The sequence below is a fragment of the Martes martes genome, assembly GCF_963455335.1.
Source record: "Martes martes genome assembly, chromosome: 3".
Classification (NCBI taxonomy): Eukaryota; Metazoa; Chordata; class Mammalia; order Carnivora; family Mustelidae; genus Martes; species Martes martes.
This window is the reverse complement of record NC_137890.1, coordinates 110,543,155-110,556,335: the sequence shown is the minus strand read 5'-3', so window position 1 is coordinate 110,556,335 and position 13,181 is coordinate 110,543,155. Positions and strand designations below refer to the sequence as shown.

The 13,181-nt window shown below is 39.1% G+C and overlaps 1 protein-coding gene across 3 annotated transcripts in view; it reads left to right on the top strand.

Annotated features, from left to right (window-relative positions):
• The window catches only part of GTDC1 (glycosyltransferase like domain containing 1), a 391,982-nt gene that overhangs the window by 129,440 nt on the left and 249,361 nt on the right, over positions 1–13,181 (top strand). For all 3 annotated transcript variants that reach the window (XM_080798916.1, XM_080798915.1, XM_080798914.1), the window contains one exon: positions 1,405–1,608. In XM_080798916.1, the coding sequence (XP_080655042.1) occupies positions 1,430–1,608 (179 nt within the window). In that variant the 5' untranslated portion in view covers positions 1,405–1,429. The remainder of the gene's footprint in view (positions 1–1,404; positions 1,609–13,181) is intronic.

The following is a 13,181-nucleotide window of genomic DNA, read 5'->3' as shown; positions in this document are numbered from 1 at the left end:
TGGCTTGCACTCTGTCTCTTTCTAAAATAAATAAAATCTTTTTTAAAAAGCATCATTGAAATGTTGAGACTAATAATTTTGTGGAACAGCATTATTAAGAAGAACAATATGCTGTTTAATGAGGTATTTAGTTGAGTCATAAAGGAAAATTCAAACATCTGGAATATTTTTTAAACAATGTAGTATTTATGTACAGAGTGATGTTTTCTTCCTTACTTCTTATAGGAAATAGCATGTAATTTGAAATGTATATGGATTTTTTTTTACATTCACACATACATTTTTATTTCACTGAGCACATTAACAAAAGTCATATCATTAAACCAAAAAATTGCTTATATAGCTAACTCGCTGAGATGAAAAATTTACCATGTCTTTATTTTTTTTTAAGACTTTATTTATTTATTTGAGAGAGAGAGAGTGAGAGAGTGAGAGCATGAGAGGAGAGGAGGGGGAGCTGGGTTGGGCAGAGGGAGAGGGAGAAGCAGACTCCCTGCTGAGCAAGGAGCCCAATGAGGGTCTCAATCCCAGGACCCTGAGATCATCACCTGAGCTGAAGGCAGTTGCCCCACCAACCGAGCCACCCAGCACCCTACCATGTCTTTAATAAAACATTACTTTATCTCTCTTAATGGGATTGTTGTTTAAAGAAAGGTTGTAGAAACCTTGCTGGTTCATAGGCATATAGCTTTACCCCCCTTTTTGGGTTTTCCTTTGCAGGTGGGAAATTGGTGATAATGGGGAGGTGGTCAAAGTATGTGCAGTGTCTCAAGAAATTGTATCCTAAGATTTTTAACATTAGAGATTGGAGATTTAAATATGAATGTGCTTTCTTTCTAAATATGGAGTCTCTGGGGCAGGGATAGCTGGTGAATTTAAAGATGAATGAATGTCACACTTAGAGAATCAGAATTCTAAATTGGATAGGGTCTTACAAACAAAGGGCTCTTGGAGTGGAAGTCTTAGGAGATGAGTTCAGTGACTGAGAGTAGTAGAGCTCCAGGCCAAACCACTCCCTGGTTACTGAGTCTGGGTCCCAGCCATTCCACTTGGGAAGTGAATGATCACAGCAGGGGAGGGCTTAAAACTTCCTGGGGCTGGAGAAAAAAACCTGAGTCATTGTGGAAGTAATCTTAAGGCAAGAGGAAAACAGAAATTCAAAAAATAAGCGTCCTTTATTTCCTCTTGTTAACACAAATGATGGAAAAAATGCTGATTACAAAAATATAAACCCTAAGTGTTGGTACTTAAAAAAAAAAAGTGGGATGTAGCATATTTTTAAAAAATTAAGCGTCTGTAAATTATTTGCTTTCTGAGTGTAATATTTTAAGTTATTTTAAAAAGTCTTGATGCACACACACATACATACATATGTTGGAAAATATTGTTTTGCTTATGATTTAGAATCTGTGAAGGCTTGAAAGGGCCCATGAGTCTTCTCATCATTGAGGCGTTCTATGGAGGGTCCCATAAACAGCTGGCGGATCTGCTCCAAGAAGAGTTAGAAAACTGTGTCCTTTATACCCTGCCTGCAAAGAAATGGCATTGGAGAGCACGGACATCGGCTTTATACTTCTCCCAGAATGTTCCCATCAGTGAGCAGTACAGGTAATTGGAGCTCGGGCTGCACCTTCAGCCTGTTTTTACTGTACGTGGTATAAGGATGTTGCTTCTGTTGGCATCTATGAGATTTTCTCCAGCTGTGGAATCAGTCAGTATGGCTACAATAGACCCCGCAGAGCGGGAGAGTTCATTTACACTCCGAGGACAGCTGGCTGGTAGAACAGTGGTCCCCTTTAGAACCTAAAAGCCTTTTCTCATCTGTCTTGTGATGGTATCACATGCATGCGTGTGGGTGTGGATGACATTTTTGGCCTCAGAGGAGAGTTGATTTTGGGCACGTTTTTTTGTTGGCGTTGTTCCATAACCTCCAGTGTCTCTTGGAGTGAGTGTGCTGTTTTCGGTTAATTTGTTGTGTCTGCTCTGTACCAGGAGCTGAGGCTGAAAAGGCAGATGTGACCACGGCCTGTGCCCTTAAAGCTTTAAAGACTATTGAGGTAGAGATGGACTTGCAGGTGCAAAGTGCGCATGAAAAATGGAGGAATTAATTTTGACTGTGACAAAGTGGAGGTGGCTTTCTAGAGCTGCTCAACCTTTGCTTAGTCTTCAGGGATGAATAGATTTGGGGCATGCAGGACTCAGTTCTGAATTCTAATCAGTTAGGAAGTGGGAACTAGGGGTACCCAGTAGAGATTCTTTTGGGACTAGAAAGATGAATGAGAAATAGTGATGACGTTTGATGGGGAACAAGTAGAAAACTGAACATCCTGATCTTTTTATTCTCTATTGGTGTATACTGTCTTGTGTCTCCTGCTTGGTAAACAGTGGAGATTATCCTCCAGTGTTTTATAGATCTGCTCTTCTTTCCATTTTGGGCCCTTCCGTGTAGAACGGCATTGGTGTAAGCAGCACTATTAATAATGGATAGGGGAGACAGACTGTTGGAGACAGGGCACAGTGTGGGCTGCAGTGCTCACCATGCCTTCAGCAGCCGCATCTGTCTGTTGCTGCTTGTAAGGTGGAACAGTCACAAGGGAGACAGGAGCTTGGGATTTAAATGTAGGTTACTGTTCTTCAGAGTAATAAGAGGGATTCAGAGAAAAAACCATTTCGTGTATGAAAACCATGTGTCACGTCTGAGCATTCAGATGGTCAGGTGGAATAGCAGTGAGCACTCGAGTCACTTTGCTTGGGATTATAAAGGTAAAATTCTGGTTGGGGACATATTAAGAATTTATTTTTCTAACCAAAAGTGTATTTTCCCTTCCATAATTTAATGTTTTATATTCTGATATCACTAAGTGAATATGGTTGTTGGATAGTATTAGAAATTTCAATGAGTGTATCAATATCAAAGTTCTAAGGGCAATGATGAGACTGTTGCTGTGTTATAATATGACTGTTTATAGTTGCTTTCACATCTCCTTGAATTGTGTATCATGGCACCAAATGTATTGTCTTACTTAGGGTCAAGTGATCCCATTGACTTTATGACATGTTTTCATTTAATGTTATTTGATATAATGCATTTCTACAATGACTTGAATATTGAAACGAACCATTTCTCTATCTGCTGTTAGATTTCATTTTGATTAGGCAGTTTTTCAGCATGAAATTATTGTGTCACAAACGTATGTGTGTGGAGAGCATGTGTGCAAACCCTCCTGTGCAATGGCTTCTCCACTTCCCATGAGACCCGAAGCAATGAGGATCAACATCACAGCGCTCGCTGAAGCAGTCTTTCCGGGGTGGTGGATTGCTGCAAGATTGTGCTGTAAAGGTTTACTCTCTGATAGTCACAACCTACAGGACCCAGCAGTGGTATCTAAGATCTTTCAAGGTCGGTCATCTAAGCTGTGCAGATTAATCTAACCAGACTTCACTAAAAGATATACCTCACCAGTTGAACCAGAGTTATATTTGACCAGTGATAACTTGTCTACTCTTTTGGAATACTTTTGGAAAAGTAGCAACAGCTTGAAAACTTACACTAAGTTAAAAAAATATGCTCGCTCAACCCCACATTGAAGTGTAAGAAAAGTCTTTTGCTATACCAGATAAATCTGATCTCCATGGAGACTTCTAAAGCTATGAAGAGTTTTTGCCTCTTCGTTAGTTAACTCTCTTTGTACACTTGGGAGATGAAATCATCACAATTCAGAAAGCACCAGTATTACGTACTATGCAAAATTACTCGGAACAGGTAGAGACTGTGTCTGATGAAAGAGACCCTGAACATAGGTACACACATTATTTTTCTCAGCTTCTGTAATATAGTCATTATTGTCTTGAGCTTATTATGCAGAAAATATTTTATTACTAACAGAATAAATGCTTCAGCCTAATTACTCAGTTCGATTCTGCTTTATCTTGGTAGCTAGAAGAATACATCATGGGTCACATTTGGAGCTATTTAATTTTATCATAGATTACAAAAGCTCCACGGGTTATTTTTCCCAAAAGTAGTTGGTAATGATTGTTCCTGAGGTTATATTAAAATTTTCCCTTCTGGAAACCACAAAATGCAGAAAAATGTCTCGAGGATGGGCCTTAAATTTCATATTCTGAAATGTATGAGTCATTTGTCCCAGGATTAGCATTTTGACTTTCTTAGATATACCTAGAGTAGGCATCAAAGATATTTCATTCATTTTTTTTTCTTTACTGAGCTGAGACAATCACTGTTACTTAAAATCATTTTTTTCACTCTCAGCTGCTTGCAATTATATTTTTCATTCCATCCGAAGTACTGTAGCAGATTCTGATCATTGGCCACTTAACAGCCCTTCTTCCTTGTTAACAGAATCGCACTTGTCTTTGGAGTGGCTAAGTACCCAGCCCCTGGGAGTGAAGCATGATTGACCTGAGTTGGTCTTTATGATCCTGTTCTCTGCCCAATTTTCCCAGCTTTCCTTGCAATTAGTGCTGGGCAGTGACTAGGTTTTGGCAAATTAGACTTAAGTGGATGACTTCTGGGGGTTCTCCCAACAAAGTTTGTTTTGTTTTGTTTTTAGTTATGAAAGGAGGAAGCCATTTTCCTTTCCTGCATTTGACAGTGGTTGTGATGTCCACAAACCATGACATGACAGGATGAGGACAAAATGCCCGGGCTGCCAAAAATGGCTGATGGAAGGCTGGAAAGAGCCTGGATTTGACTTCTATTTTGGGCAATAGAGCTACCTAGTCACCTGAAAACCTCTCATCTCTAGAAATGATTCATAAAGTGTAACAACTTTCCTTTTAAGTCCATAACTAAGCAAAGTAAGAGAGGATCTGAAGAAGGATCTGGAAATTAGAGTGGTAGCTGGCCTTGAAGCTCTGGCTGCCTCATTTTCATAAAGGGGACCGGTTAACTTAGGTGACATTCTGAAATGAAATATTGTACAGCTTTGACCTGAATTAGGAAGATTTCTGTGTGCTCTCATGGGAACCTCTCCAAGACATTTTCAGTGACAGAAACTAAGGTGCTAGACAATGTTATTGGTATAAAGAAAGGAGGTGATGAGAACAGAGCAATGGAAGAGTGCACTGGAGATGAATAAGAACAGTGGTCTGAAGATCAGCATGGCAGAGGAGGTCAGTGCCCACCCGTATCCCTCCTACCTTCCCTTTCACGGCACCCTGGCCAGCTTCTCATGCCCGTGTGTGCAGCTTTTTGCCTGAGGGAGCAGTTGCTGTGCCCTGCACGCAGCGGGCTCTGAGCAGCCCTCCACCAGTGATCTTCGCCCCTCGGATGAAATCATTCTGGTGTGTGTGCAGGAGAGAAATCGTTAGCAAAGATTCCTTAAAAACCCTGTAAGTCAGAAAATGTGCAAGCATAATTCTAAATAACTCCTGGGTCACAGGAGAAATCACAATGGATTATAAAAAATAGGACTGAATCATAATGAGCATATTGTATATCACAATGCGGGTTGTATCTAAATTGACAGTCACAGCCACATCATCTTTAATAAATTTATTTTTATTATTTTTTACTTATGATATGCAGGCCCTCTAAAGCTTGTGACCCAGAGTAGGGACCCTCTTACTTGAATCTAGGAGTAGTATTAGGAAGGAAAGGGTAAAAAGAGTGAAAAATAGTGACGTTGAAAGCAAATGAAAGTGGAGATGAAGAAACTAATAGTTACTTTGAGATAATAAAATAGATAAACACAGGCACGATTTTTTTTAAATGATTTTTTTTTAAGGCACAAATAATTTTTGGAATTATGTAGCTGTAGACCTGTGGATATGGCACAGATCAATAAAAAGGGGAAATGCTCTTAATAGTTTTATGTCAATAGAGATGAAACCTTAGACAAAAGAGCGAATTTCTTAGAGAAACATAACTTACAAAACCTCACTTAAAATGAAACAGAGGGGCGCCTGGGTGGCTCAGCAGTTAAGCATCTGCCTTTGGCTCAGGTCATGATCCCAGAGTCCTGGGATCAAGTCCACACAGGGATCCTTGCTCAGCAGGTATCCTGCTTCTCCCTTCTCCCTCTGCCTGCTCTGCCTGCCGCTCCTGCTGTGCTTTCTCTCTGCCAAAAAAAAAAAAAAAAATCTTTAAAAAAAGTGAAACAGAAAGCCTGAATGGAATTATAGTGATTAAAGATCATGCATTAGCTAAAAATTTACCTACTACAAGACTGAGGCTGGGTCCCTGAGCAGGGTTGGTTCACTGCACTGGGGCCTCCTTGCCTCTTTCCAAACTTGTGTTACATGAGATTGAGTGCCTGGTGTTCTAGGTTTTCTGTTTCTTGTACCCACACAAGTCCTAACTGTTAATTGATAGGTCCCCCAATAATGGGTCCGTGATTAAAGGAGCGAGACTGATGTAAAGCGAAGGTCAAGCAAAGCTTTATTCCACGCCAAGCGTCAAGAATCAGACCGAACGAACATTCTGGCCGCACCTCTTACAAGAGAGGGCGACCTTTCTCTGTTTCACAGACTAGCTTTTAAGGGCAAAGGCTGAGTGGTTGGGCCTGGCCACTCACAGGTGGCCAATGAGATTATAACACACAGAGGAAACTCCACAGTCATGTTAGGTCACACATAAGTGACCAACTGAATTACAATTTACCCTATAGGAGACGTTTGACCTAGCCTATCACCTTGGTTAGAATTGGCGCCCAAAGGGCGGGGCCCATACTCCTTGGTAGCTAGGGACACAGTATGCATCCCCCCACTGATCGGATGTCTCCACCTGGCCTGACCCACCCTTTTATCTGGGCTTTGTTACCTGGGGCTGGTTTGTGGGACTTGTTTTTAAGTAAGTCCCCTGGGGGGAAGGGGAGCAGGGACAGTTTAAGGGTTAAACAACAAGGTTATTGTTTAACGGATGGATGGAAGTGCTCTGGCTAAATAGGTCCTTACATTAATAAATGCTGATTATCATTATGATACCTTTTAGTTCCCCACCCAGCCCCCCTTTTCTCCCCCAACCCCCCCCTTTTTTTAATGACCAAAGAGGGGCAAGGAAAGCAAGTAGTTGGATAGGAATTAAATTGAAGGACAGTTCAGTTGGATCAAGCAATGCCTACAGTGAAGTTAGAGCTTACAGTGATGTGTGGCTGTTGATAATTCTGTTTGATTTGCCATAGTCTTGAATGGTATCATGATTGTGGCCTTTCACTAAGCAGGTTCTCTTTCAAGGAATGTGTGAATTTTTTTTCCTTCTTAAATTCCCTGTGAAACATTGAATGTAACTATCTTTGGGAAAATGAACATTTTTAGCTGATATGAATTACCTATGCATGTTTGTTGTTTGTAGCTAGCCCTTGTGAATAAAGGTATGGCTAAACTAGTGGGTACAGGTGAATTAATACAGAAGGTGGTGGTTTCTCAAACAGTTCTTTCATAGATTAGTAATATAAATTTTTCTTTGCTTGACAGTTATGTCCTGTTTTGAATTGTTACCTTTTGTGAAAAACACAACTTTCTGAATAACATATTAATATTTTAATATTTTAATCATAAAAATTCTTTTATTAAAAGATGCATTTCTGAATAATTTAGTATTATTTTCATTATGAGAATGCCTTTTTATTAGTGTCTGACATACTTGGGAGTATAAAAGTAAACGATGACTTAATAAGAATTTGTAGGTAAGTGGGTTTATAGGTAAGTTTGGTGTAGATAGGGCAGTCATTTGACATCTTTGTAGTAACCAGAGCAGGATTTCATGGGATTAAGTGATAGTAATAATAGCTAACACATTGAATACTTACCATGTGGTAGATATTCTACAATCCTGGAAGCTCGATATGATTTTCCTGGTTTTACGGAAGAGGAAACTGAGGCTTAGAAAGTGAAGATATTTGCAGTGGGTTACCCAGCCAGTGGTGGGTATGTGGTTGGAGTACAAGTCTGGGTACCTACAGAGGCCAAACAATGTTCTTTGTAAGCCCATGCTCTTAATCACTATGCTCTCTTAATTCCCTGCCCACGCAGGATAAACCAGTGAAGGGGATTAAGCCTAAGTACCTCTTGATTAAAAATATATGACTGAATTTTACTATTAGAAGTGGGTGTGTGCTTCTCCTGATCTTGAGCAGGATTATAGCTCTTGAATCTTGTTGGAGACTGGAGGTTGGAAACCTGGAGGCCTTCTAGGTCTGGGACTCTGTGATGTTCTCATTTTTCCCCAGGGCATTTGCTCTTTAGTTTTTGGCCATAGAAATTATAAGTCATTTGAATTTTCTTCTTTTGAAATCCAAATTAAAAACGACAAATGATGGATGCTATATAAAAATCACAGGGTAGACTGTGATACAAGCCTAGCATTCTCTAGGATGGTCACCTGCAGTCCCACATTATCCTCAAACGGGTCTACCCTGAAGTTCTCTACTTGGTTTATGAACTTGATAGAGGCAGCATTCCAGTACTGCCTAGCTCACTTCCCATATAGAATTACCAGTTGTATATACTTGGGGTCTGGATGATGTTCCCACACCAGGTAAATAATACTGTCATTAGGTACAATGTAGCATCCCATAATCTCAGCAATATGGGACTGTTCCATTTATGAGAATTGGTCTCGAGCTTCCCCACCACTGTTGCCCACTTCACTGGCTTCCCTATCATAGGCTGCCTAATGGCGGGATTTTTTTTGTTTGTTTTCCTTTCGGCCTTGCTCTCCTCTCTAGACAGTGTGCACCAGAGCTTTCCAGAATTTGCATAACGCTTAGAGCTTCATCCGCAATATCTCCTCTCAATGAAATCTCTTCTGCGTGAGAGTAGCGTTCAGTTTAGCCTTTAGCCATCTGGACTTTATGTTGAAAACATAGCTGACCACAACACTATAGAGAGAGAATGATCCCGCATTCAGTCAGTCTCTGTCTCTCTGCCTCTGGATGCTTCTTTTTCCTCTCGCTCTCTTCTCTCTCTCCTTCATATCCACACACACATGTGCACACACACAAATGACTACTCTTAATTACTCTAGCGACTTCTTCACTGCAAAACTGGAAATTAACCCTGTTACCATGCTTCCTGAAGTTTGGTTCTCATGCTACATCTTTTTCTACTTTTCTTTACATTCCTTTGTCCGTGCTCTTGGAAAGTAAAATATTCCAGTGTCAGGAAAAAAATTTTTTTTCCTGTTGTGGAGTTTGTAAGTTACTCTCACCACAAGCTGCTAATTCAGAAGTGTTTGTGTTGGTAGTAGCATGCCTTGTGAAGCCACTGCTTCTAAGGAGTTAGGCATGGCAGGGCAACTTCAAGGGCAGGGTGGATTTTTCGCATCTCTTCTAGCTTATTAAAAAAAAAAAAATCACACGTAGGAGTTTGTAACCCCCAAGTAAAGGTATATATACATATATGACATTATTTCTAAGAGACTCTGCATCTTAAAGACTGTTAAGGGTAAATCTTCCATACCTTTACCCTTTGAAATTTGACAGCTCTATTTTAAGAGATAAACTGAATAGTTTATTACACTTTACAGAGGAGAGAAAAATCATTATTTTTAAGGAATGAAATGGAAAAGGCAGAAAATCCCCAACACCCCCAGATGGGTACAAGAGGTACTATTGTGTAAAGGAGCTCTGGCTGTAGAGTTAGGGCCTTCATAATTTTGCTTTTGGAAACAATGTGCTTATTTTTGACCTAACAGTCCAAACTGTGAGTCTGATCTTAGAGTGCTTAAATCTAGTTATTTTTAGGTCTTGAGTGTCTTCATTAGGGTTTAGCTCCACGGCATGGAAAAAGCCATTAGAAAATGAAAGGCATTTTTGTTGTATTTCCATCCCAACATTTATTTGAATTTATTTATATTTGAGAAAGTTCTTCTGCTCTTACTAAAGTCTTAGTCAATGACAAGATGTTCTGCCTGTGGCGCTGTCTAGGGTGTGCATAGGTATTGATCTCAGACTTACTGTGTTTGGAGCCTCTGGAGCTATGATACGGATACTCGGCTACCCTTCTTCAAAGCCTCCCCTCTTAAGGAAGCTTTCACGATTGCCTCTTTACTTGAGATCCAATGTGGCCTCCTAGCTGCCTTTGGACACATTGTCCTATCCATTGAATGACTAATTCTTGTCCAACTGTCCTTTGTTTATGGTCCTCTGTGGTTCACTCACATGATGGACCTGCTGGTCTCCTGACCAGCCAGCCTACAGAGAGACACTGTACGCGGAAGGCAGGAACTAAATCAGGCATTGTGCTCACAAAAGAGCATTCATGTCCCCTTCATCCTTATATCTTCCTAAACAGAATCCTATATTCTATTGAGTTTCTTCCTTTAAACAGTCTCTCCTGTATTTCTATTTGTTCACTGTCTCATGCTGGTAATAAAAATGTAACACTCCCCCATTTTAAGAGAAGTTCCAAGTGACCGAATATATGAAATGGAGAGGACTAGGCATGGAATGGTTTGGCCAGAAACCCCCCAGACTAATTATCTTTTGGCTCTTTTCCAAGTTGGTTTCCAGTTTTTCTTTTTTCCCATCAACATTGATTAAGGGCTTTTGCATTAAGAGACAATAATACTAACACTGGCAATGTCAAACCAAATGTGGCAAATTTGGAAATGGTAAGTATTTAGTAAACTCTGTTGACCAAAAGGATGCTTAGTCCTTTATCCACTTGCTAATACTCAGAGCCTTGAGGAAATGATCCCTGATTGAAAACCATCAGTGACTTTTTTACCGTGTATGTAAAAATCCAGATTACACACGGGGTCTGCTGGGCCCTGCCCATCTCTGCAACTTTCTCTCCACCCCTATCATCTCATTGGTCTGCTGTAGTAGTGATGGGGGACTGGTTCACTGGCTCTGAAACTTCAAGGTCTTTCCTGCCTCAGGTTTTCTCACTACTTGTTGGTCTCTTAGCTGACCACACTACTTCATGCCACCTCCCTAGACCCTCTGCTTATTTTTACCTCTCTTTTAAGTTTGAGCTAACATTTCACCTGCTCTGAGAGGCCCTCCTTGACTACCATATCAAAACCAAGCCCTCGTGTTTCTGCGTTCTTTTCCTTTCCTCTGTGATTATTATTATAGTTATTATTATTACATATTTATTTATATAAATATATAAACATTTATATAGATGATACTATATATAATATATAAAAGATAAACATATATAATATAATAAATATAAGTATATAAATATAAACATTTATATAAATGATATAATATTTACATATCATTATAATACAATGGTTATTATTATAATCATTGTGATTATTTTGTTTGTTTGATTTTTTTTTCCACCTTTTTCTTTATGCCGCAGGTTTTGGGATGATAAGTGGCATATTTGTCTTCTTTACCCAGGGCCTAGCATGCTGCCTTGTAGATAGCTGTTATTGAGTCATTATGGTTGAATGAATGATTCCATACCTGTGTGTTTGAAAACACAAACAAAATATGGATGTAATTGACTTTGCTAAACTGCTAATTTTTTCCTGCTTTGGGCACTCCTCCTTTCCTGCGTTTCGGGATATCACCTCTTCTACACAGAACTGCTTAGAGACATTTAAGGGCCTATGTTCCTCAGTTTTCTGGGATTAAAATAAAGAATTCCATACATTTTTACTCATTTACTTTTATGGGTTATATTAATCATATGGTGAAATTAGTCATTGTCCATTATGTAAATTTTGATAAAAGAAAATATAATTTTCTGAAATTTCCCCTGTATAAAAGTGTTTCTAGGAAAAAAAAGTTTTTTTCAGTTCAGGAAACTTTATAGAATCTAGAATATACCTGTGATATTTTGTGAAATTTCACATGATTGTTTTTTAAGGCTTTTTAATTTTAGCTGTGGCCACCCATGAACAGTGTGGCCTTTTAATTTATAGTGTGGAAACTATGGGATAAATGAGAGATTAGAATTTGGCCCAAAGATATATTTTGCTTGGCCACTGCAAATACTTAAGCAGTTTTAAGTTTTTAATACTTTTAGACCGATAGACATTCTTTGTATTGGTCACAATAGCATAACTAGTTGCCATTGTTTTATACTAGTGTGCTTCTCAAGTTTATGTTACTTAACTGATCTGTTTAGGTAGTTGTGTTTGTAGCTTCTGGCTTAGAACTTGTCTGAGAATTAATCTTTAAATGCTCTTTAAAAAAACACATACATATGTGTATGTATGTGTTTATATATAAATATATATATACATATATATTTTTAAATATACATATACATAAAAGAATTTACTAAGAGAATATGAATCACTTGTTTGGAAGAAATGACATATTATACTACAGAAACCAGCAGTCCTGGGTTTTAATCTCAGCTCTGCCATAAATTAATTATTTAGCCTTGGAAAAGTCATTTTTTAATATTATAATCTTATTTTTTTCACTTGTAAAAAAAGTTTGGCTTGATCTATTGAGTTCCATGATGTCATTAAAAAGGGATCAAGGTCAAGATCAAGATTCAAGAAATTTTGGGTCATCTGGGTGGCTTAGTTGGTTAAGCATCTGCCTTTGGCTCAGGTCATGATTTTAGGGTCTTGGGATCGAGCCCCCCATTGGGCTCTCTGCTCAGTGCAGAGTCTGCTTGTCCCTCTCCCCCTCCTCCTCTCCACCATTTGTGCTTTCTTTCTCTCTCATTTTCTCTGTCTCTCAAATAAGTAAATAAAATCTTAAAAAAAAGAGAGATTCAAGAAATTTTCACACAAAAGACAAATTCAAGGGTGCCTAGGTGGCTCAATTGATTGGGTGTCCTGCTCTTGTATTTGGCTTAGGTCATGATCTCTGGGTCCTGGAATGGAGCCCCATGTGGGGGTCTGTGCTTAGCATGGAATCTGCTTAGGATTCTCTCTCTCTCTCTCTCTCTCTCTGCCTCTCTCTCTGCTTCTCAGCACCCTGAACCCTCTGCACACACACACACTCTCTCGCTCAAATAATAAATAAATAAATTTCTAAAAAAAAATAAGACAAATTTGTACTCTCTCTCATTCAGCTTTGGTATGAACCACAGCTTCATTTAATACAGGATTTATTTCATCTTATTTGTGTATCTCCTTGAATTTTCAACTTTTATCTTTAGAGACTTTGGGGAATAATTCTTTCCAGTAGTGCTTCTGTCTTTGGAGTCGCTCTGATGTGACTTAGTATTAGTTTGGAACTCCTGTTCCAGCCTCAGCATTTTATGATTGTTTGCCTTTTCATGCTACTGTCTGT